Source organism: Diadema antillarum, unplaced genomic scaffold (genome assembly GCF_040938485.1).
Source record: "Diadema antillarum isolate AM-2024a unplaced genomic scaffold, OU_Dant_1.0 seq00000097_RagTag, whole genome shotgun sequence".
Classification (NCBI taxonomy): Eukaryota; Metazoa; Echinodermata; class Echinoidea; order Diadematoida; family Diadematidae; genus Diadema; species Diadema antillarum.
Genome location: NW_027271186.1, coordinates 1,207,449 through 1,234,501, shown reverse-complemented (window position 1 = coordinate 1,234,501; position 27,053 = coordinate 1,207,449). Strand labels below are relative to the sequence as shown.

Genomic DNA, 27,053 nt, shown 5'->3' with positions numbered 1-27,053 from the left:
GCATTATGGTGCTAAATTGGTGTTGCTGTACATATAGCTGGTAGTGAATTGACTACCAGTAGGCTAATTATTGCTAGGTTCTGAAATATTTTCTGGTTCAGTGTGCGCATGATTAGTTAACAAACATATCAAACAAGCTTTTCTCAATGATATCTTCCTGAATTGTTTAAAGCTCTGTAGCAGATCATTCATAACTTTGATTAATCATTTTTCTTTTTTTTCTGTTCTTTGCCTCTGCATCTTACAGTCTGTATTGACACATTTTACCCCCCCCCAAAAAAAAAAATGGTTACACTCTTTCAGCGCCGAGTTGAATAGTGTAAATACTCAACTGTAGGTTAAAACCTATGATTGAAAAGGGAACTGTTGATTTCATTCTTCTTCTATTGTTTTTTTCACCTCATGAGCCATCTATGATTTTGGATATGCCAAAATAAAAGGAAGATCTCCAAGTATTGACCACTAGTGAGAAGATTGCAGGAGTAATAGAGGCAACACGTGGAGCCAGGATTATTTGGCACCCTCGGTGTCACATTACACTCCGCCTGACAGTTCCCTTTGAGGTCTGACAGTGACTATACTGCCAACAACAACAACAAAGAAACCAAGAAAAAGAGAAAGGAATGAAGAAGGACCGAAATTTACAGTCTGCGATGAGAAGACGGTATCCTTCTCCGGCATCGTATTAAAGAATGCAATTAGTTGATTACTAAAGTCCCACATAATTCAAGTGTTACGATCGCTTTTCACTCCTTCCCTTAGATTGCTAGTAACAAATCACCTCTGCTGCGTGTTTCACCGCCATTCGTTCCTCGCTCAACTGATTTATACATAGGACACAAGCACAACTTTCTCTCTGGAAAGAAATTTATTCGAATCCTTCCGTCGTCTTTCTCCGCCATATTTTCTCCCGCTGCGAAGCGTGGGGAAAAGTTAATGCGACTGCGCGAAAACAGATCTTGTATTAGTTCATGTTCTCCCTGTATCTCGTATTTCAGACTCGTGTTGGAACTTAGGTTACTGTGTTTAATTTCTTCCCCCTGGGCATGTTCTGCCAGTTGGCAACTCGAGAGATAATCCCCAGCTGACGTGCACTGCCGTCTAACTTCAGTCACTTCATGCACACTCTTCAGTATCCCTGCCGACAAGGCGTTAATTTGCCGACCAGTTACAAACGTGTCAATCATGGCACTTCAAATCCATCTTCATCACCAGAGCAAACAGCTCAGCTGCCCTCTACACTGGGGTGATGGATAAAACGCTGGATTAAGAAGTCCCACCGCCAGATTTTTTAGGGTGCATGCTGGACACAACGCCACAAGAATTAGCATGGCTGGACCCCATCGATTCTGCGAGACCCGATGTTTGCCCAATGAGGGGATTTGGGTCTTTGCTCACAAAAATCCTCAAACATGAAGGATTTTCACACTACACTGCATGCACGAATTATCTAGGAAGAGAAGTAGTGGCACCTCCTTAAAAATAAAAGCACAGTCTAAAGTTTTATAAAGTTTTGAAAAAAAAATGATTCTCCTCAAAATCTAGTTGACTTCTTTTCTAAAATGACATCTTTAAAGGGATGGTATAGTTTTTGTTTGAGATGGGGAATCAGGTTTTAACTTTTTGTATTATAATTAAATAGTTTTACAACTTCCCTAATTTTCACCCAATTTTGATCAAATTTTCACTGATGTGCAAGCAAGATTTTATTCTTTCTTTTCAGGCTAACTTTGAACCTCTTCCTTCAACAATTTTTCTGAGAACCCTCAATGAGCTCAATGAAGATTCTTTTTTTTTGCCCGCCAACAAAGAACAGACAGGTTGGTAATATGCATGTGCCATTGAACAATGCAAAATATTGATTACATATGAGGTATGAATAGAGTATTATGCTGGGCTTACAAATTCTTTTGTTATATACTATAAGAGCATGTAATTTGAGTCAGCGAAAGTCAAACTCTAGTGAGCTCAGCCTTGATTGCCAAATATGTCTTCCTACAAATTTTGAAGCAAAATTAGCTCGCTATCATGTGGGAAAAGGTAAATTATGCAAAAAAAAACAACAAACAATTCTGAGTCAGAAAATCAACAGATATTGATAGAAGTAACTGATATTTTTATAGTAAATCAATTTTCAACTCAGTATATCCTAATACCAATAAGCATGAATTTAGGCCAAGAATGCAGATACTCTGGTGTTCATGTTGCTGGTATACTAGGTTCCCACATATGAGTTGACACTACGGGAACCTGGTATACACACACATCAGGTTCCCGGAAGAAATGGGTTAACTGATGCGGAATTTCCCTTTAAACGTCTTCGCATAACAGAGCCCCATGTGTAGGCACTGTATCAAAACATCTTATTCTTGATGATAAAAAAAAATGCCCTGCTGAATGGATCTCTCCATCTAAATTCCAATTTATAAAAGGCGCTCGAAGCTATTGGGAGAAATCACAGCAAAATTCAAAGAACACTTGATTAATGGCTGCTAAAACGATGGCAAATTTGCCCCCCAAAAGTGGGACGACACGGTATCCAGATTCCAGATACAGCCTTCAGGCCGAGGTTGGAAAAAAAAATGCCAATGATGGGAAACTGCTATTCATTGGACACCCTCATCACTCTATAGAATTTGCAATATAATTTATGCAGAAAGTGATGTATAGGTCATTGATGTCATGCCACATAATTTCCCCAATATACTTCGATCACAAAAATTGTATTACCATATTAAAATGTCACAATAGACTGATATCAAAAAACAGACACCACTTTCCTTTTAGCAGTGTGTATGTGCCATGCATCAAGTCGATGGGGATAGCTATCATATCTTGGAATCCAGGGGTTCAGAGAAGGGTGTTCACTTCCATACAAAATGTGTAATCTCATCCAACAGATCAATATCTGCACACTGTAAATTTTTTACCATTTGCTTGAATTAATCATATCAAATTAGTTTAAACTTGAGGGAAAAAAATGAATTAGTTCAATGAAGTGAATTGGAAAGCACATTTTATTTCCCCTTTTCTTTCTTTAATACTCCATTTCATAGCTAGAAGTCCTGCAGGGAATATGATTAGGAAAAATGCCTCTGGCAAAGAGAAGAGGATGAAAGGGCTGGGGCCGGGGGGGGGGGGGGGGGGGGGGGATATACTGAGCTCCTCGTAATTGTACTTGGAATGTTTCCCTTTGTGTCACATCACAGTCTGGCGCACAAAAGCGCGCTGGGGCATGGCACACGCGACACAAAATCGGCACACGCTCGGCTTAACCGACCATGGACCGGGTGTGTTTACACAGGCCGGGCTGGATGAACGCAAATGAAAATCGAGCCTGTGCAAGTGGGAGCCACTTGCGCAATTTTTTGTCGAGAGGTCTGCGCTGCCGCCACTACCGTTGCCGCCTTGAGCCCGAGCGAGTGTGAGGCCGCGGTTTGGGAGACAAAGCTTCATGTTGATTAAATGTTACTGCTAGGTTTTGATTAATAAGCCCCATCTTTCAATTAACCACTGATATCTTATTTGCATACTGTTAGCTCCTGCAGATCTTATTGACCCTGGAAGCAGGGAGAAAACATTAACAATGGAGAATACGAGGAAAATGGTGGGGTTTTTTTTTTTTTTGGTTGTTGTTGTCTGTATAGCTATGATTACTGTAATCAATACTTGGTGTCAGCACTGGAAAGAATGCAGTCTTGATCTTGTCCTCATGTTACATGCCCTCAAAATTTCAACTGAACTTTTTTGGCTTACATCTTTGTGAATGCAATTTTTTACATGAATTTGATATGAAAAAAATATCATTAGCAAAATAAAGGTGTTTTTGTTTTTGTTATCATCAGACCGATAATCAATTATTACCATAAATAATTTGTATCTCATGGATTTGGGGCATAGTCAGTGGCAGGCTTTGCAATTTAATGGAAAGGCATGGTTCTAGTTACTATGACAATGACCAAAAAAAAAAAGATGCCTATGGCTGATTGGTGCTTATACAGTTGCTGCCGTGGTAACTGCATTTTTCATGATTAAGCCACTTCTAAATTTGCCCCCTATGAAAAATAAAGACCTGGTGTGTTTTTACCATCAATGTAATTCTATGAAGTTGCCCCTTCCCTTACATGGATCAGTTTCATCTTAGTTTTAACACCCTGCCGTCTAACATGGAATTGCTGGGCATATCAACTTCCATTGCTAGATACCATCACACAAGATAGGACTTGTTACTCACCATCTGTCTTTCCTCCCACAGAGTTCACTCTCTGTCTCATCTCTTCTGGTTATTTTTGTTTGTTCTCTCTCTCCTTTTTTCCTTTACTCTGTTATTGAGGTCAACTTTGTATCTGTCTGAATCTTTATTGCATCTTTATTGCTTTATTATTCTCTCCCTCTCCCCTCCATCTCCTCTGACTCAGTCTATTCATTCCTTTTTCTTTCTCTCTCCATCTCTCTCTCTTTCTATTGTTGAGATCATCTCTGAACCTGTCTGAATCTTTATCACATTCTCTTCCTATCTCTCTCTCTCTCTCTCTCTCTCCTCCTGTCTCTTCCAAGTCAGTTTATCTCTTTCTCTTCCTTCCTTCTTTTTGTTTTTTTCTCACTCCCCTGTCTCCTCCCAATTGGTCTGTTTATCCCTTTTTCTTACTTGTTCCTTTTCTCTCTCTCTCTCTCCCCCCCATCCTATCCTACCTCCCTGTCTCTCCTGCAACAGTCCTTTTTTATCATTTTCTCCTCTTTCTCGTTCCTTTTTCCTTCTCTCTCTCTCTCCTCCAAATCAGTTTGTTTATTCCTTTCTTGTTATCTTTCTTACTCCTTTCCCCTCTGTCAGTCTCTTTTCTTTTCTCCTCTATCTCCTTTAAGCCAGTCTGCCTATCCTTTAGCCTTTCTCTTTCTTCTTCCATCTCTCTCTCTATATATATATCTTTCCATCACTTTCTATCTCTTTTCCCCCTCCCTCTTCCTTCCCCCCCCCCCCCACTCCCTCTCTCTCTCTATAACATATTCTGGTCACATCGTGGTTCGACGTGTGCCCATGCATGCCGCGGTGAGATGCCTATGTTTGCTGAGCTGCCAATTGCTGCGCATTACCTTGAAGACGTCGCGCTCTTCACAGATGGCTATGGCGAGGAAAAACAAAAGCAGTGAAGTTGTACACGGGCCAATATGCATATCGATCATCTGCTTCTCGACAAAAACAGAATTAGCCCAGATTCCAACGAGCATCCATTAATCGTTACTTTGTTAGTCAGGCCACACATGAGATGCAGTAATCCCTTGAAAAGATGCAACAGCAACAGAAAATTTTGAAGTAGGTGTCAATTCAATATTCTCCATTTATATTCTTCTTTCCCCACATCTCGAGGAACAAGTCTATCATGATTATCATTCAATTTATGTGTTTACTGCCTCAGGCGACAATGAGATCAATTGAATTATTATTCTATTTAAAATGTAATGACTTACGCTTACTCCATTCTGATGCTGGATACTGCAGACTTCAACAATGTCACTCGTCACCTTAAGCTTGACAATATAAGGTGGCTAACCGATTATAATGTAATTGCCTTTTTTTCTTTGCACTAGAATGCATCTTAGAATGAGGGAAGGTGTTTTTCATGTAATGTTCCTCATCAAAATTCAAAGAACTGGCAGATGTAGACTTAATGTGCCAGCAATGAGATTATGGAACATTTGAGCTGGTAAGCAATCACCAAATCGAGTGTTTCGCACAGCAAACACTCCCGAGCTGCGAGGTGGAGACATGGTTCCAGTCTCTCCCGGCTCGGTGATGTCACCTCGTGCTCGGATCAAGTTTCAGTCACGCAAAATAGGTCACACGACATTACATCCAGGGAGACCACATAGGGAAAATGCACGCAGGGGGGAAGGGAGAAGTCTTTTTTTCCACAATTTCGGTCGGGACAGGACAGAACGTTTTGGGTGAATTAGTGGGCCACAGAGCTCCAATGCCCACAAGAATCAAGGAAAAGTCAAACATGTTCTACTCTACTTAAACGTCACATCTAGCATGGGATTATTCAATGGGGCTTAAAAGATGCAAATCTCTAAACCAAAATGTGAGATTAATCCTTATTGTCCTTAATTTCCCCAATCAGCACATCCGCTGGGCTCCTTTTTCACACCAGAACATCACAAGTGTCCAAAGACTGATTGACCAAAACTTTTGAGGAAATTTTCCCAATCAAATAGCGTGCTATTTGCAGCTGCACTGCCAAAATATCAGGTCAATTTGACATTGAGCTAACTTCCATCTGATGAAGACAGGCCTAGTGTAAGGAAAGAGGCAAGGGATATAAAACCCCATCAAAAGTGCTTGTATCACCAAACCTCGACCTTCATAAGGGACTTCAGCATCAGTAACACCTGAGGAAGTTGTCTAACTTTCAGAGTCGAGATTTTAAGAGGGGAGGGAGTAACCACACGTATATGAAAGTATGAGACAATGATAGGTAGAAGATTCTATGTCTCTGTGTATGTGTATCTGCTTTCAAATGGACATACTGTACCTCAACAGGTGTCTAATAGTTTAGAGAGAGAGAGTCTGTGCGAGAATGAGTACAGTGTATGTCTTAATCTCCATATTGTTTTTATCAGGCAAGCATGCATAGAAGCATATCAACATATGGAAGACAATGCACTGGAGACAGGCATATGATGTCACATAAGTGATATAGGACTCAGAAAGAAGCCTCATTTTGTAGTCTAAGTGAGCTCTTAACCAATGCCCAAAATGATTACTTCGCAAGAACTCACTCTTAATTCGGCAAAAGTGTCCATCTCCTTTTTCTCCGTCTGTCGGTCTATCTGTCTATCTCCCTCCTCTCTCTTTCATCTCTTCCCCATCTTCTTTAGTCTCATCATAGAGCAGTGCCCTGCATCTTAACTTTAAAAACACAAAAAAAGAAGAATCACACTTATCGACTGGTCTTAGGATATCAGAGGGTATCGCTGAGTGTAATGTCATGGACGGGAATCTAATTGATTTATCCAATCTGGTCCACTTAGCCCGGATCGAGGTGAGAGCATGACGTGTGTAGCGAGCTCTAATAAGGTGAGACAGACTCACTGGAACATGTCCCGGGGAATGTGGCCATGTGACCCGTGTTATTTTGCCACTAAGCGCCGATAACTGGGGTAATACGGGGCGGGCTCGGCGTTTGAACAAGCATCGGAGGGACCCGCAAAAACAGCTCGACCGCGACAGATCGTCGAGAGCAAAAATGGCATTTTGGTGACAACGCCCTCTGGTGGTACGTGGTACACATACTCCACACTGACATTAATACAGCAGGTGGCTGTTAAACATAACAGAGTCTTAAATGTCTACGATCTCTGCCAAGTCTGAAGAGTTTAAGAGAAAAGATACGAGGCAAATTTCCGAGACTCATTTTAAAGTTATTCCTAAACATGTAGCCAGGGCATCTCTGCAACATCCAGTTGAGGCGGCTTCCATGTTGCTCTTATACTGCTGCGAGATCTGCTACCCCAGGACCGGGTCCCGTATCTGGGAGGCACGCACGAGATTGATGTCGCGGCAGAACCCAGCGTGTGATTGATATAGACCGGAGGGCCAGGAGCTGCCTGTTTTTCCAGATTTTACAATAAACGAACACTGTGTGAGAGATGCAGAGCTAATTGCGGAGTGATGATCACATCCGACGGTGTCGTCTTTCGAGTGGATGTCACTCGCGCGAGCAGCTATACACGATTGGAAACCCTGTGCCATGTTCCCTTACTGCATTACATCTCTAACGCTGCAGGTATTCCCTCCTGAGAAGAAGAGACAAATCTCTGCCTCATTAGCTTGCTCTTGCAGACAACAAAGCTATCTTTGTGGCATGGATTTTGCATATTTTCTTCCAGTAGCAAAACTAAACTTGTGAATGGACAGAAACTCTTGTAAATCCTTCTTTACAACGATTAAATATAGCCAGTAGGTGATTGAAAAAAAAAACACAAGGGGGTTTACTTTGATGTATCCAGGTTTGACAGAGACTATACCAGTACACCACATTTCTATGTGACTATAAGAGCAGGTTATTTTATATTCTGAAGTATGGCAGCCATGTTCTAATTGAATGACCCATGTTCTTCTAAGCATACAGGACACATGTTGAATGCATTTTCACTGTACATCTTTTTTTTTAAATTTAATTTTGTTAGAATAATCATCACCAATCAACTTCATTTAGGGTGATGGAATGAATAAAGGGCATAGCATTTCAACCTGAGGGAAGATACTTCTGTTGATGTTAACATCGTGCTTCAATGCAGCATTGTGATGAAAATTCTAATTTTTCTGCATTTTACGGCTACTAAACAGCACTGAAATGTTTGCATAAATGAAGCATTTGAAAAAGGGCAATCTAACTCCACTCGTACCCCTTGCAAGCCCAGAGTTAGAGATTTGTGCAAGTTGTTCATGGGTGTGAAATGCGTGTGCAAATATATGTTGATGACATTACGGATTAACTTCTTCTTTTGGTAAAAATACCGGTATTCCTCACAACAAATGCATATGTTACAACATCGCTGGATGACTCAGTATTACTCTCGGAAGTCATTTCTTGTTGAGAAAGCCATGTTTCCCAAATCCAACCACCGACTTAAATGTATATTGTGACAAACCACCCATTAAAGAGTAAAGAATATTTAGCATGAGTAACTTGGCACACTTGGATTATATTGCAGTTTGTGTTCTTGCTTCTTCTTAAACAATGAACAGAGAAACCTCTCTTTTTTTTCTTCATTTTACGAGCATTTTGAGTGACCAATGATTCACTTCTCCGTTGACTGGTCAAGCGGCAAGATTGATGAGTCTGCAGTGACCGTAGGCACCAGAAGTACTAATGATGCACCAGCTCCCTCAGCAACCCCAGCCGATCTTCCATCTTCCATTCCCTGCTTGACCAATGCAAAGAGTGTAGGTTCTCTAAGGGTCAGTACATTAATATTTTGTCACCTTGCGCTCAGATCACAGACAACCGGTTCATCCTACAAATCAAAAATGATCTAACTGCAGAGCTGAGCAAACTTTGTCCCCTTGTAAGTGTGTCTCAGTCTCCATCCATGGATCTGATATGATATTCCAAAGATTCAATAAAGATAGTGATCGTCATCATATATCTTTCCTTGGCTATGATATGGGACAGACAGAAAGAGAGAAGGAAAGAGAGAGAGATAGAAAGAAAGATAGAAAGGAAAGAGAAAGAGAGGGAGGGATCGAGTAACTGTATATGTATATGTGTGTGTCTGTGTGTCTGTGAGAGAGAGAGAGGGAGAGAGAGATACTGAGCTCGCTAATAGGAGAAGTCACTGTACGCTCCCTAAAGTGTGGCCTAAGCCTTTTGATGGCACTCACAAGCCATCCCCTCCAAGACACCAAACTTGTCAAATGATCACATCCTCTCGTCCAAGGGATTCCCCAAGTCAAAAATCAAAAATTCAACCACTGGTCCTAAAAATTCCACTCAACCATCTCCCTTTCTCTTGAATGACTCTTCTTCTCTCATTCTGTCTATCTCTGTCATTCATTCTCTCTCTCTCTCTTCCCTCCTCCATTCAGCTGTCATTTTGAGCTCATCGGTATGAGCACACCCCTCAGGGACCACTTATCGGTCCTCCTCTTTTTTTTTTTGGCATCCAGGGAGAAGCAAAATCCATTATTGATGTGACGGTGATAGGTAAAATATGGAGATGTCCTAATTATTCCGAGGGGTGTAAATTTCATGAAGATCGGGGCATGATCATGCAGAAAGTGCAAATGAGACAGTTTCCATCCTGCTTTTTGGGGGTCGGCTGAGAGCGCTGACATGGAGAAGTAATTTTATTTTTTTCTAAACAATTTACCACAAAAGGGGGGAAGTATAAATGCAATAACTTGGAATGCCAGCAATTTCTTCTTTCTGCAACTGACGGGTTTTTACTTCTATTCTTGGGGATCTAATTGGACCAAGACATCATTTTCTTCTTTGCAATCGATGCTATTCATATACGTTTTTATATTCACAGCACATTGACTCTCATCTTTCTCTTTTTTTTTTCTTTTTTTTTTTGTACAAGCCTCCAGTAGAGTTATATGTGGATTTTATCATCTTAGTCTATTTGTGATAAACTGTTTGCTTGATATGGGTGTGCTCTAGTTTACCAGTGAAATCCTGCAAAATGGCAAATCGTGTGGAATATCTTTATTTTGCAGTTTGGATAAAAAAAATCATGCCCCTTATATCTTTCTTAATAAAGCCTACTTAAATGCACAGAACATGCTGTGTAAAAAAATGAAAAAGTGTATGGCACTCTTCAATAGCGCAAGATCTTATCTACATGAGTGCTTCTACATGTAGTATGTCAGAAGTTCTACAATAACACACATAGGTGTGTAATCATATAAACAATGTATGTGCACAACCAACACAATATTTGTTTCATGTAGCCATTGCATCTATGCGGAACAACAACAACACCAAATTAAATTTAATACCTCATGACTCATGGTTCAAGTTTTTTTTTTTCTTTACTCTGCTTCCAGCAACCACCTGTTGATTGCTACAGTCATCTTGAAAAAGCACCATGCCCTGATTACGTGATACCTCATTGATTTTAGCCATTTCTTCTTCTTTTTTTTTTTTTGCTTCAGTGGCCCAAATCGACCTGCTCTGGAAATGACTTAAACAAATGCCGTCTGTGGGTCGGACGAATCAATAAAGGTATTGCTTTCATCAATGATAATAGGACTCCCTATGCTGCTGAACGCTTTATTGAATTTTGCTGCCCCCATCAAACAGTGGATCAATTAACCAATTATTGCCCCATCTCCACGATGACATATTTTTGTTGGAAATGTGGTTCCCCGATTTCAGGATACACAAATGCAGTGCCATTATCCGGCAACGGTTTAAAGAGGAAGGCATTTCACCGGGGATGGGTTTCCAATCCCGGCGGGGATTAATTGGCTCCACGGCCATCACCCACGATTAGTCCTATTAGCAGAGTCAATACCTGGTGGGGTCGTCACACGCCGGCAGGGACGGCCAGACGAAAAGACGCAGGCAAAAATGGCATGAAGTCCATCGTGGTGGTTTAAAGGGTGTGAAGGATAGCGAACTGGGATGGGGTGTGAGAGCTAACTAGCCAGCACCAAAGATTACAAACGCTTCAATCAATATGAAAGGTAATTCATTAATCTGGGCAGTGAGGGCAGGTACTGCATTTCGCTTTCAACGTATTGACTGGATTTTTGTGGTCAAATGGATGGAAGACAAACACAGATATGAAGAAAGGTAGAATAGTAAATGTGAAAGAATATGTTTATTTGAGAAAGGCTTGCACACACATATTCTTTGAAAAAGCCCAACATAATTTGTGTACCACTAACCTTGAGTAATGCATGGTCAATATGTGGGTCATTATAGAAAAGAAATTAAACTGGTATTAACAGACCACAAACATAATTTTTGCATCTGTTTGTAGGTCCTATATGGCTGTTAGAGGGTTGGAGGTTGGAATCATACTCTCCACTGCTGAATCAACTGGGCCAGATTTTGACAAAGAGCGTCAACTCCAATTTGGTGCCTCATCGGAGGGAACCATTAATGAAAATGAAGAGGTAGGAGTCATGCTCTGCTCCTCTGTTGGGACTGATTGGGCAAGAGTTTGACAACAGTGTCAACTCCACTTTGCAAATGAGGTAGGGCAATTTACCTTACGACGGAGAGAAGTGGGGGCCAGCTCTGCTCACAAAGGAAGAACCATGATAACACGCAAACCCATGGATTTGCCCCGCACAGAAATTCAATGCAGTCTGTGTATGTACACTGGCAATGATGTACTAAAGGGATCCTTTTTTTTTTCTGAAGTGACATGCAGTCACTTTTTCATGCTAGCAATGACCAGCTTTGGATGAATTTGGAATCACCCACATGTTCGACGTATATCTCTTCTTCCTCATCTTCTTTTTTTAAACAATATTGCGGCGCTGTCAATCTCCGAGGATCAAAATCTTACTGATTCACGCACGCACACACACACACACACACACACACACACACACACACACACATATACACATACACATACACACAAATACTTCTGCCAACAGAGCAGAAACAAGGAAAAGTAGAAATTACGCGGTGCGTAATATATGTCCCCGCCGGAAGTAGCATTTTGTAGCAAAATGTGCAATAGAGGTAAAAAATCAAGGTCAAAGGTCAAAGAAGTCAAAGGTCAAAATTCTGTGTAAAAGTTTTGAAGCCCTCACCTAGTGCCATCACATAAAGCAAACGGAATCGAAATCGGGTTAGAAATGGCGAAGGAGTAGCATTTTATAGCCAATGTAGTCAAAGAAGTCAAAGGTCAAAATTCTGTGTAACGTTTTGAAGCCCTCACCTAGTGCCATCACATAAAGCAAACGGAATCAAAATTGGGTTAGAAATGGCGAAGGAGTAGCATTTTGTAGCCAATGTACAATACAGGTCAAAAATCAAGGTCAAAGGTCAAAGAAGGCAAAGGTCAAAATTCTGTGTAGAAGTTTTGAAGCCCTCACCTAGTGCCATCACATAAAGCAAACAGAATCGAAATCGGGTTAGAAATGGCGAAGGAGTAGCATTTTGTAGCAAAATGTACAATATAGGTCAAAAATCAAGGTCAAAGGTCAAAGAAGGCAAAGGTCAAAATTCTGTGTAGAATTTTTGAAGCCCTCACCTAGTGCCATCACATAAAGCAAACGGAATCGAAATCGGGTTAGAAATGGCGAAGGAGTAGCATTTTGTAGCAAAATGTACAATATAGGTCAAAAATCAAGGTCAAAGGTCAAAGAAGGCAAAGGTCAAAATTCTGTGTAGAAGTTTTGAAGCCCTCACCTAGTGCCATCACATAAAGCAAACGGAATCGAAATCGGGTTAGAAATGGCGAAGGAGTAGCATTTTGTAGCAAAATGTACAATATAGGTCAAAAATCAAGGTCAAAGGTCAAAGAAGTCAAAGGTCAAAATTCTGTGTAGAAGTTTTGAAGCCCTCACCTAGTGCCATCATATAAAGCAAACGGAATCGAAATCGGGTTAGAAATGGCGAAGGAGTAGCATTTTGTAGCAAAATGTACAATATAGGTCAAAGGTCAAGGTCAAAGGTCACGACTGAAATTCTGTGTAGAAGTTTCAAAGCTCCCATGTAGTGCTATCATATAAAGCAAACAGAATCAAAATTGGCTCATAAATGACAGAGAAGTAGCAAATTGAAGATTTTGATCACACACGGACGCACACACGGACACACGGACGGACGGACGGACGGACACACGGACGGACGGACGGACACACGGACACACACACGTACGGAGCCCGTTTCATAGTCCCCTGCTCGAACTCGTTCGGCGGGGACAAAAAGAAAACATGTGCTGATTTAAAGATACGGAAATTCCACAAACTGAACATTCCTAGAAGATTTTTCTCATACACACACACATACACATACACACAAATGAGATTTTTTTTTTGTTTTAAATTTCAAAAGCATATTTTCTCATTCTGGATAAAGAAAAAGCGTGCTAGATAAAAATCGCCAAAAAACACTCATGATATCGAAGAATTGTATGAAAAGGAATAAGCACACTGCGTTACCTCTACTGAATAGTTGGTGAATAAATACACCAATTACAACCATTCACCAAGCACTTGTGGAAAAATTAACCAATAGACATTCCTGACATCATCAAATGATATTTTACCTTGGACACTGGTTCCCATCATAGGAGCAGGCCCTTCTCTGTACCAGCTCTGGACACTTCTCCCCCTCGCCGGTGGGCATACTCAGGACACTGCGCTTGCGGACTGAGTGACTGACCGGGTTGGAGGAGCACGGGTCCGAGCAGGGTGACCACTCGGACCAGCCGGACACCTGGCAGTCGCTGGCCACGAGGCAGACCTGGTGGGTAGCCGGCTGGACGTAGGTCGAGTCTTGGAAGCATTGGCTGCAAAGAGAAAGGATGTGAGAGATTTTGGGAAGGAAGTCTCGTTATCAAGATTGCAACATTGCTGTTATATTATCTGAAAAGCATGGTGCAATTCCACTGAAATAAACATGAAAAAAAAAAGGATTCTGTGGAATTTCTAAAATCAGAATAGAGCAAAAATTGTTCTAGGGACATTGAAGTTTCCTCATTTTGCTGGACTGACATCAGGGACTTATTACTTCCAGAAATATGATCTCTTTCCTACCCCTTTTTGTGTCTATGATATGAACTGTCTGCAAAATATCATGACACGCACTTTGTCATACCAGAGTTCAACTTGAACAAGAATTTACAAATGGGAGTTTCAATATTTCTGGAGGTCTTGCAGTAGGGGATAAATTGATTGCATTGTAACTGCCAATTTCTCTATCTTTCTTCTTCTTCGGTTCAGTTTTAATCGTGAAGATGGCATATTCCGTAATGGAATCCTTGAACTCCGCTCAGCAACTGACCTTTTCCAGTTTGATTGAGTAACACTTGCCTGAATCTAGCATTCACTTTGAGCCAATTACTTCACTGTCATATGCAGCGCTATTCAATCCTCGTTTCCTAAGGACCCGTGCAATCTTCTTCTAATTTGCATCTGCACTTTGACTCTCTTTCCTGAAAAGTTGGCGTGGGTTCGTGGGAATGTTAAAAGACGAGGTGGGGGGGGGGGGGGGAAGTGACGATCTCTCAAGCAGGCCGTGGGATACAAATGCCGGATACGCCCTCGCCGAACTTATGGCGCTGTTGCCCCATGACGTGCAGCGCTGAAAGTGGGGAGTAAAGAATACGCCAGGGTACCTTGGCTGATTAGAGTCCAATCAGAAAACAATTTGCCCTCTGGACAAAGAAGTGTTGCCAATTACCCGCATTCATGGATATGGATTCGCCGCGAGTCGGAATGAATGCAGAGTAGCTATTACTTGGCTTTGATTCGCAAGTAAGGCAAGAAATCGGAGGACTACACCAAGATGGAACCTTCATGAGAGAGGAATGCTCAGGAGCCACTGGTTTAAAGGTGTTGGCTTTTATGCATCATCACGGGTTGACTGATAGAATCCTCTAAACATTTGAGGAAACTTTTCTGAAAGAAGATTAATAGAGTTTACTTGGCTTGTTGTCTCAACTAGGAAGCCACTTTTTGATTTCAAATTTGACACATCCTCCTCCGACACCAATTTGCCATTCTTAGATGGCGTGTCGTGCAGAAAAAAAAAAAGTTGGAGGGTCTGTGATAACCTTTAAGGGCACTGAGGATCGGAGAGAGTGCACCCAGGCTAGCGTCTCCTGCCTCTGATGAGGAACATGTCTCATTTTCATCTCATCTTGGGGGGAGGAGGAGGAGACATTCCCTGGGAAGAGTTTGACACTCAGCCCTCCCCCCCCCCCTCCCACTAGGATGAGGGATGGAGGAATGTTCGCCTTAATGCACCTCATCTCTCGTAGGCTGGGCCCGCTCTTCCTGCTTGCCTCGAGAGGAATATCGGATCGACAGAATGCTATGCAGTCACCACACTTTCCTACGGATGAAGATGCCTTTTTGATTATTTAATGAAAACAATACTCACAGTCAAGAAAAGTGACAAGACTGGGTGGAATTACCCTCAAAACAACTGTTATGAGAAAACAAAACATGGATACCTTTGCCATTTATGGACACAGAGTTTTGAAAGGTATGAAAAATTGCAAGCTGGCATTTGTGAAGGTAGGTAATTTTTTTTTTTCACACTGCTGATATTAAAGTTTTAGCGGGAAATACTGAAATATATGCAGTGTAGCTGGTTGAGATGCTAAACTTGAGACATAACTAATATACTCATGATCTCTACAGAGGTAGTTCACAATAAATGTCTAATCTTTCTAATAATATATTTTAGGTCAGTTGGAACCTTGCATTGATAAACTACATCCAATGCTCACCCTTCTGTCTTGGGTAGGCAGAGCCTGAGTCCATACCAGAGTCTGGCACATCTAATATTCATCTCATTTGCCAATGAAAGCACCTGATAAATATTTTGTGCCTCAATGACAAAACAAAATCTACTCTCAAGCAAACTAAACAAAGTACCTGACATATTACTTATCAATTTCCGAATGTTGGCATTTTGAGGATTATTTTGGCAAAGACATTAAAACAGTTCTAACCCAGGTCAGTCAACCAGGATTGACGGCAGGAACAGTATGTGGAACCTGTGACTGACCAATCTATTGTTCATGGTCACTAAGCTGGGTTTGGTAAGATTAATCATATCCCACAATTCATTGCCTAACTTGGCTGATGGTCACTTGGGACTAGTTTCAAGGGAAGTTAAAAAATTATCACATTTACCATTAATCATACTCGATGAAAGAGAAAACTTGATCATGGGCACTGAAATTCTTCTCATGTTGGGAAATTTTATCCACTGTCTTTCCCTCAAATTGCCAATTAATGTCTCTTTTCTTTTGACCGATTTTTCTATGCAAATTTGGAGAGCGCATTTTGCCCGTATCTGCCAGACAGTCAATGTTCCCTCATTAAATGGGACATGGAACACAATGTTCGATCAGAATTCTGTGAAATGAATCACTCCCAAAATTCACTTTCTGGCCTGTAGGTGTGATTAAGTGGTGTCACATTAATCCAAGGTTGCCTTCTTCTCAAAAGCCGCCTGCTTGCTGAACCAGAACACCTAACATCACCTAAATATATCACCTAACCTTCTCTTTCACAAGAGATTTGGGATCATTAATGAAATGGCCGCTTCATTAAGCCACTCCCGCCCCTATTGCCCATTTTTATCAATTTGGTTGGGAATGGCGGTTTGACTGTTGTATGAGTCACTCGCCATGAAATCGGGAACATAGGAAGAATTCTTTTCTTTTTTATTTGATACTCTTAATGGGAGCACAAAGTTAATTATCCATGTAATGAATGAGGCATCACAAATTTTCAGTCATGAATGAGGCATCACAAATTTTCAGTCAAACTGCTAATGCGCTCAAGAAATACGGTGTTCACAAACATATAATATGTTATAAGCAGCTATTATGCTTGTGCGGGTTTTTTTGTTGTTGTTGTTGATGTTCGTTTTTTGAGGGGAATGGGAATGAGATGGATTCAGCTTGGATGCTAGAAACTGAACATGACATATGTTTCTCTTTGAAAACCTCCAGCTTATTATGTACAGACTAATGATACAACCCTTTCAGGACCACAGTCTGGAAATCTCACTGACACTGTACACACACAGGTTCGAAAAAGAATCCTGGCACTTTCAAGCACCAGTTTTCTAAACCCTCCTGTGGAAAATAGTCCTCTGATTTGTCAACATTGCTCACGAAGAAACTAAAAATGCTGTTGTCATGTCAGACAGTCAATATCTATTAGCCAGTACCACAACCTCAGAAAGATGTCAGACTTCAATTATTTGAAACTTAAATGGACTTAAACTTAAGGACATGGTTAAGTGTACTCTGTGTTGGGGGGTAAAACTCTATTACTCGTTATCAATGGGGTTCATTTGTGGTCATCGCCAGTGGACCAGATTACCAATATACAAGAAATTGCTTGTGTCACAAACTCCTACATGTATCATGTGCTGGTGACCCACCAAGCCATTGCAAAATCAGTACAAGAAAGCCCTGTCATATCCCACTATCAAATGTATCACTGAATAGAATGATCTGCAAGCTAGGCTGACCTTGTTTTATCCGTTCGCCCGTCACTCCTCTGGCACCACAGACGCCTACTTTGTTTCCCCATAGCAGGCTCGTGCTCTCGTTGGCGCGACCCGGGAAAGAGCTGGCACGCTCCCCAAGGCGACACGCGCGGGCTGTACGTGAAGAACTCTTCGTCCACACAGGGGGCCTCACCGACGCAGGGCTTGGTCTCGCTGAGCGGCGGGCATGCGCCGCCCCCGTTGGACGGTGGGATGACCACGCGGCGGGTGCGGGTCTGGGTGCCGTTGCCGCAGGACCTGGAACACCGACTCCAGGGGGAGAACTGAGTGACGATGCAGTCCTGGGCACAGGGGGTGATGCACTCCTGTACGGTAGCTGGCTTGGCAGAGAACCGCTGGCAGATGTAGCTCGGCACGGAGCCGTCCTCCTCCCGCTGAACGAAAGACGTCTTGATCTCCATGCACCTCACGGTCCGCTGCTGCAGCCCGAACGATGACGGCCCGCACGAGATGACGTCGCCCGTGTTGACGACGTCCGGGTTGTTGTTCTGCCGGCAGGGACCCCAGTCATCCACCTCCCACCTGAAGAATGTGCGGTGCTCGGAACACACTCGGAAGCACGGCCGTTGCCGGGGCGGAGTGGCAGCTTCTGCACAGTCCGAGTCGGAAGCGGTGTTCCTATCAGAACTCTCGCACCAGACCGGCCTGCGCTGAATACCACCGAAGCCACATAATTTGCCTGAACAAGCACCCCATTGCCCTGTGGGAAGAAAGAGACAATGAAGTGGTAGCAAAATAAAATATATATGTCTAGATATACATGGCTATACATTAGCAGTGGCCCAGGACTACTAAAGATTAATGTCAGGCCATCAACTTTCCAAAAAGTATATCTTCGCTGGCCCAATCTGTCCACATAATTCAAACTTAATTGTTATGTTTCCTTTCATTTCCTTTAATTTCGGGCCACCAAAATGTCAAATTCAAAGATATTAGTGGTCAAAACGGGACACCAGAGAAAAGAGTTGGTGTTGAGCCCTGATTTATCACATACTGTAGTTCGTCATGAATATCAATTTATGCATAATCAATGTAAATGACAAGAAATCATTTGAGTCCATTCATTCGTAGTCATCTTTATTCGCAGGATTGAATTTCAGTTTTCATCATGCAGACTATGTAGAACCAATGGTTCACTGTCTTTTAAACATTTGGATGATTAATGAGCTGTGAATAACAAGAAAGGATTGGATTTCAATACAGTAACATTTTATTCTGACATCATGTTTGGGATGCTAGATCCTCTGCATTTCAAACAGTAAAAAGAAAATCTGTCAAACACAACACATGCCTTCACCAAATCACCTGATCCCCTCTAATTTCCTATCTCCCCATGTCAACTTCTTTACACATACCAACAGAATGTATTCTTCCACACACTTTAGCTTTTTTTTAAATCTATACCCTTTGCTCTATCTACCATTTAACTCACATAAAAAAACAAGAAAAAAATCAGGAGACAGTTTTTTTCTTGTCATCACAAATTACAGAAGTTGTAAGTTACTGGACTTGAATCAATGCCAAGAGATTGCCATGGTATTGCTATTATCATATTACAATTTCATCACGAAACGCTGCGCCTATAATTAGCATGACAGAATTAAGCTTGCCTCTGAGTGTCCTATGTAGGCCTGACAGTTTTACACCCTGATATACAGACAAACATGTTATAACATGCACACACATTGGCTCATGTTGGCCCACATTGGTACACGTACACATACACACACACAGGCAAACAATTCCTGACCAGAATTCAAATTACCCTCATCACTCTGAACTGGTAGAGATGAGCAATCCCCCATGGGTAGAAAACCCATGAGCTCATTGCAACCATTTAATTATTAAGCTCTTTATATTTTGCCAACAGCTCACAATACCTGCCTTTTCCGAGTGTGTGATTGTTGTTCAAAACCTAATTGATGAATTTGACAATACCTAAATGTGCACAGAGTGTAGCTTGGTTTTAATTGTGCCCCCCCCCCCAAAAAAAAAAGAGAATGGGGGGGGGGGTGGGAGGGAACGAGGGGGGCCCTGGTCTACCATCATTGATTTCAGCCACATCAATCACAGTCTCCATCATGGCTCGTAAATCAGGCTCAACTCAACGCCGCTCCGTCCCGGGGCAATCGGGGGAACTCTTTCGCCCCCCTGCGGAAATGCGCAGGGCATAAAATCGATTCCCGCAGACTAACGGCACGTTGGGCCTTTCTTTTTTTGCCTCTGACTGCAGGGTATATGGGGCAGGTGGCAAAACAGCTCGAGACGGTACTCCCAACGCGGTACATCTGAATGAAGACTTTCCGTCACAGATTCATGGAAAGCAGGATTCCGACACATCCCTTAAAAACATGAAATGGGATTAAAGCAAGTGGCAGCTGACATCTTAATAACTGCACTCCAGCACTTGACAGATTTTAGTTGACATGTTCTGAACTGTTTTTTTTGGAAGGTTTTTCACAAAATGAATGGCTGGCTCAGCATATTTCCATCAAGTCCAAGTCATAGTCCATGTACATGAAGTACATGAGACAGATTCATTTTGCTGCTGAAGAATACACGTACCTTACTCCTTCAGTGCCTAGTACATGACAATTTGTTTTATAGAATAGACAAGAAACATGTCAACTCCAAAGTAAGCTAAAAGATGTGTTGGGTTAGCATCGAAGATACTGTATCTTTTGTCCTTATATGATGCATTTTTTTTAAAGTCTTTCCAGCAGAAGAGGTGGGCCAGACAGTCTAGATTAAGAAATTAAAAAAAAAGATGAAATGAATGAAACAAACAAAATAATACAAGATCAAACAATCATTATTAGATGCAGCTTCCACCAGGTGGTGTATGAAATGTGCCAGAAAACCAAAGATCAGCTGTACAAATGTAAATAAATGGGAGCAAGAAAATGTGAGCTCTGCTAAGACCCTAACAAAAGTCTTGCAACATTGAAAGGCAGAAACAAACACAACAGCCTAACTTACTGAATTGCTTGGTAAGCAGCTCTAACCAGTACATCATCTTCAAGCCCACTTGCCTCAGGCAAGCAAAATTAGCCACGGGGCTAGTGAAACGTGGCGATGATTCCATTTAAGATATTGTAGAAACTGCAACAATTTTATAATCAGTTTGATTATATCGCCATGACTTTGATATATGGTACATTTTCCAGGTGACGCTTTCATTTGATGTTGATACATTTTGATGTGGTAAATAAGCTTGATCTAAAAGTAATGTAATAATGTAAAAAAAACCCAGCCATTTGTGTTTTATGATTGTTTGAGTGCAGGTACAGGTATATGTCCAAAATTTGCATATGACACTCAAATTCCTGGAAATGAGACATGCAAGAACAGCTGACTGCAACAGTGACATATCAAGTACATGTAGTGTTCTTTCATTTACTGTATACGCCGAATATTTCGCGAGGTTTTTATTTTCGCGAATTTCGCGAGTCAGGTGCTATTCACGAAATTAAAGACACACAAAAATATTGCCTCTGATCCCGATGTGAATGTGACGTAGGTGGTCTACGTGTGTACACTTCTCCGTTCAGTACAGGACTCCATGAACGCGAATTTAACCACTCATGAAATCATCGGCAATTCCCGATTCGCGAAAGTTTAGACTCGCGAAATATATGGCGTATACAGTATTCATTCATTCATTCTTTCTCCGCGCTTTCCTCTTTCTATCTGCATATCCATCTACTGATATCAGCCTGACTGTCTGTCTGCCTGTCTCTCATTATCTATACATCTTTCATTATCTGTCTGTCTGTGTTTCTCATCAATATATGATATATAGATATAGATATAGATATAGATATAGATATAGATATAGATATAGATATAGATATAGATATAGATATAGATATAGATATAGATATAGATATAGATATAGATATAGATATAGATATAGATATAGAGATAGAGATAGAGATAGAGATAGAGATAGACATAGACATAGACATAGACATAGAGATAGATATAGAGATAGATATAGATATAGATATATATCACCATCTGTTTTTTATCTGTCTGTCTCTCTCTATCTGTCTCTGTCTGTTTGTCTGTCTGTCTGTCTTTCCCTCTTATAGTCATCTTTCAAGCAAAAGAAGAGTGCCTCGGTTGCATGAGACTACAGCAGAAACCGAGTCCCCTAATCAAAGTATGAGCCCTAGTGGGCTAGGAGGAGGGCCAATCAATGGGGTGGTTAGGCAGCGTAAACACAGCTTCCGTGTTATTGATTAAGTTTAGGGGGAGGAGGGATACTTTGTGGAGATTAAGACCAGGGGAGGAGATGTAGAGCGCGTGTTTAGAAGGATTGAGTTAACCGCCACCAAGCTTACGATGACATCAGGTATATGGCTAAAATAGAAACAGTGTATTTACACAAAAACATCTTTTCCCTCTGAACTCATCTCGTGTTTCCTCTATGAGTTTATTCACCCCCCACGCACAAATATGTCTTGAAAGGAAGGGAACCAATCGTGTTAAGTGAATTGCTCTCAAGAGGCAGTCCTTTCCCTCCATCAACCCCCTTGTCAGAAGATCCGAGCTACAATGACCATGTGATGAACAGTCAAGCAAGAAATGTTCGCAGCATGAAAAGTTTCGCGAATTGGAGCTGATGGCCTTTTGGCGACATGAAACTTTCGCGAAGTTCCACTGGCATCCATTGCATTATAGTGTTAGAGAAGAACTTTCATGTGCATTTGAGTTTTGCAAATCTTCGCTCCCACAAAAAATTGTGAAATTAAAATGTACACGAACATTTCTGGTTTTACAGCATAATTTCAACTGTCTCGCTAGTACTTAGGGGCAAGGATTTTCTGTAATTCATTAACACTTTAAAACTTGTGATGATACGACCCAGTACCTTTGAATTTAAGTTTGACAACTACACTTGTTTCTCAAAACTTAGATATAATTGTATTATATTACTTTGGGCAGGTTGCGGATTTGTTCAAAGTGATGGACACTCTAAAACATTTCCATGCCATTCTTGACTTTCTTGTGAACGCAGTAAAGTGAATGACTGTGGTAAGTGATAGACTCAAGTGAAAAAGTTGTAGTTTTACTTTCCTCCCCTGTGCTTCATTCTGCAGCAATGTCCTTCATTCATCCCATCCCCCTTGCCCCCAATGGGCAAAGGGGGGGGGGGGGAGAGACATTCATGTTTCAAAGCAGGTAAGGGGAGGAGGGGCAAGAATGTTTCCCTTGTATTATTACTTCTGTGCAAATGTAGCAAAAACAAAACAAAACAAAATGGCTGTGATATGGGAGATTGTGTGGGTGTTCTACTGGGTGCTATCTGCCCAAAATGACTACAGTATTTCCTGTGATTGGCCCCTGTGAAGGTTTTATGACTGAAAGCTACCTCCTGTTGAAAGCACAACGACCAGTGTACATCATAGTTAGATGTGAATATAGCCTCAAATGTCTCCAAAGTCATTATAGATTGTGCATTATGGTCTTTCCTCCTAATCTGTTTTCTCTTCCTTCCTCTTTCCCTTTCTGTTTGTTTGTTTGTGTGTGTGTGTGTGTGTGTGTGTGTGTGTGTGTGTGTGTGTGTGTATGTGTGTGTGTGTGTTTGTGTGTGTATGTATGTGTGTGTATGTGTGTGTGCGCGACTGTATCCATTCATCTCCTAATGCCATTCTTCAATTGCTTCATTCTTGCTATAACTGTTGGCTCATATCAAGTCATGCACACAAGGGTAATGGTGCATTACTTCTTCCTCATCTCTTGCACCCCCTTCTATCTCTCCCCTCTCTCAAATCTCTTCCTCAGCTGCTCTGTTCTTTCTGCTATCACCAGAATATAACATGTCATTTTATGTTCTTACTTTGCTCTCTCATAATTATCCTCCCTTCTTACATTCCCCTCTATCATTCTCCCTGTGCTCCATTTTTCAAGCCATCAATATGGACTCATACCAAGCTGCGTATACGAAGGTAATGGGGCATTCAGTCGGATCAGACAGTACGCTGGTGGCGTAATATATGACTCTACTCATCTTTTCCCTCCCCAGGCTTCCTCGTCAGGTATAGGCCCTACTATTGCCTTCATGTCATATCACACCCTTCAGACTTTATCGGTCTTTTAATGGAATGCTCCTAGCATCATCCATTTGGTCTGTCCTTCACCCCATTACCCTGTAAACCTTTAAAGATAGCAATGAAATTTTAGTGATGAAAGTGACTGTTATGAGAGAGGAGATGCTACATTTGTGAGCATATTTGATGTGATATATGAACACCCAGGGAACTGGTATGTTCCTCCAACTGATAAAATAGTAAAAATCTTTTATGGGAGGAAAACAAAGTATATATACCTAAAATCTCACACAAGTGCTGGAAAAAATGAAGGCATAACACTGCAAGCTCTCTCTCTCTCTCTTTCTCTCTCTCTCTCTTGTTTTATCTGTTCATATCTCTTTGGGCATAAGGAGGGTTGATCATTTTCTGTCTATGAAATATTGATAAGAAAAAAAAAAAACTAACGACTGTGTCGGTCAGCGCTAATGGCCAGAAATAAAATTTGCTGATGAGTCACGCACACGATGAACGTAATCATGGTTGTGGTGGTGGTTTGTATAGCTGAGAGGAGCCAGAGCCCTCAATGTTATGGGTCATGGGTCACTTCAAAAAAAGTCTAATGCAGTCTTCATATGTGGACTAAGGGAGTGGTCATGACTACACAGTGATATGAACAGATATCTGGTTAAAATGTGATTGAAAATGCTTTGAATCTTTTATATTTTTTGTCAGAGTTGTTATACCTACAGATGCCCTCAAAGGGACTACCCATTATTCATTTCATTTCCCTGTGCATCTGTAGGCCAAGTTTTGCATTTCTGAGTCAAGCTATCTACATGTATGCTGCAAGAAAACTTGCAAAATTTCAAATGCACATTGGCTGCTGAAGAGCTTGAAAGCAGAAATGTATTTCTCATGAGCATGTATATCCAACTACCACTATCACATTGGGGAATTATAATCATTTACGCAATTTTTTGTTTCTTCATCTTTGATATAATTCATCAAATCATATACCTTGTTTATTACGGTACACTTGTAATTTTTCAATTTGGAAAATGATTAGCAAATTCTAGGCAGTTTGGCAAATGCCTTTCCCATGAAAATCAAGCAACGTTCACTGAAATACAAACAAAATAGCTTTGATATGTTCGTATCTTACCATCTATATACCTATCACTATACACCTACTGTACCAACTTTCAGTAGGAATAAACATTGGCAATTATCATTATGGTATATACTTCACTTGTGCTAATCAACCACAGCCGGCTAAGATGTCTGCAAAATATCTTTGCTCTATGGGTATTAGACTATGCCAACTTGATATGATCACAACAAATAGCAATGAATGGTGACTATCTCCAGTAGTAGCAACCCAAACCACTGAGATTAGCCATGGGTTGTAGACTTTGCTCCAGAGCAGATAAATGCACAGCGACCACCTGTGAATCCCGACAGGCACTGCACACGGTGGACTTTGCTGTAATGACATCGCCAAACACGACCTCACGTGGCCTTTCTGGGGAGGTGACAAAGGGCAAATGAAATTTGCGGACGGCAGGACTGCGTATAATCTTTCAGGCCCCTCGAATGTCTATATCCACGACACCATCCCAACACGGCACAACCTAATACTCTTGTAGACGAGCACGCCGATATGGCCAGGTCCCAAGACGCTGTATTTGGCTGTCAGTTAAATTGTTGGGGGGGGGGGGGTGGGTGGTGCGAGGTTCACCATTGGAGAGAGTGTAGGAGTGAGAGGGGTAGACAAAATTAATGGGGGAATGTGTGCAGGAATGAGGTTGAAAAAATTTGCGGGTGTTTGCACATATAGGAAGAAAGTGTTGCTGTATATCGTTAAGATGAAGAGGGGCACATTGGGTCTTGCCTCCTTACGACATCACTCACACCACGGCCAAAGGACTGGGGGCACGAATGAGGCTTAGAGGAGGGGAGAGTTTGGTGCTATAACCCCCTCGACACCGGCCGCCGACTCCAGAATGTCTGATCAGGGTCACTGGTTGTCTGTTTGCCCGACGTCGTCATCTAAACGGACGGCCTCACTTCCCTTCATCCAATCTCCCTCCTCTCCCTTTCCAGCAGCTCTAAATTGCTCTGGCTCCCCAACATACTTTTATTCCCGGCATGTGGTGGCGGTACACTTGTTTGTTTGAGCAGTTTCTGCTTTCACTTTCTTTCACTTGATAAAGGGATAAGATCCTGAAGAGTGCCATATAATAAACTTTTGTACTCCTATGAAAACCCTGCCAAACTGATAATAATAATAATAGAGAGACTCTTATGAAGCGCTCATTCTGCCTAAAAAGGATGAGGACAGGTGACTTTTAATCTACACACATTTGCTAAGAATTATCTCGTTTCTTCTGAATCATTTTGCAGAGAAAAAGAAAAGGGCCTTTAGATATTATGAAGTATTTTTACATTGCTCTCACAGACATTTACCAAATAACACTTCCTCCTGCAATGAACACACACACACACACATGGACACACACACAGTCAATTTCATGCTGCATTGGTCGTGGATCTTCACATCACTTGTCCTGACACACAATACAATGTTGTGGGAATAGTAAATGCCATGATACAGGCAATAAACTGGAGAGCTGACTGGTTCTGTTGCCATAGTGGAGTTGATCACCCATGACTTTTGTTAAAACTCCACATGGCCCTGTTTTCTGCTCATGCTTTCACCTTTTTGGTTTAATCTCTCCTTCAGTACATTGCATGGTACCCTTTGAAGACAATGTGTTAACTCTTAAAGTCTAAGGAAATGTCTGATGCTTTTTTTTTTGTCATTTGACGGCACCTCTCACTTGGAAAATCTTCATCGCTGTAACAGTCACGTAGAGATATTTCACACTTGTTTGACTAAGTAAAAGATCCCCTTTTCTCACTTCCATCTCCCACAAATATGGCTGTCACTTTTCTCTCTCCCTCTCTCTACCATCCCTATTCCCTGTTAATCCATGCCTGAGCTCCCCTCTCTCGTTTTTCTTGCCGCTCAAGTTTCTCGCGCCAAATCCCTCTCTTAATCCTCCTTCCGTCATCTCAATCTCTTCGGCCAAAATTACCCCAATTGTCTGCTCTCCCTCTTCCCGATCTACCTCTCTCTCTTTTTGTTTTCCCTCATGGTCTTACTGTCTCTCTCTCTCTCTCTCTCTGTATGCAAGACCACCCCATTTTCATCTGTTCCCTCTGTCCCGTCTCTCTCGTTCTCTCTCTCCATTGCTTTCGTTCGCTCCATCTCTCTCCT

At 41.6% G+C, this 27,053-nt stretch overlaps 1 protein-coding gene across 1 annotated transcript in view; it reads right to left on the bottom strand.

Annotated features, from left to right (window-relative positions):
• Positions 1-27,053, bottom strand: part of LOC139726703 (thrombospondin type-1 domain-containing protein 7A-like) — a 131,949-nt gene that overhangs the window by 74,956 nt on the left and 29,940 nt on the right. The window contains exons 3-4 of the mRNA XM_071637689.1: positions 17,697-18,435; positions 13,744-13,986 (exon numbers count right to left, since the gene is read on the bottom strand). Of these exons, the coding sequence (XP_071493790.1) occupies positions 13,744-13,986; positions 17,697-18,435 (982 nt within the window). The remainder of the gene's footprint in view (positions 1-13,743; positions 13,987-17,696; positions 18,436-27,053) is intronic.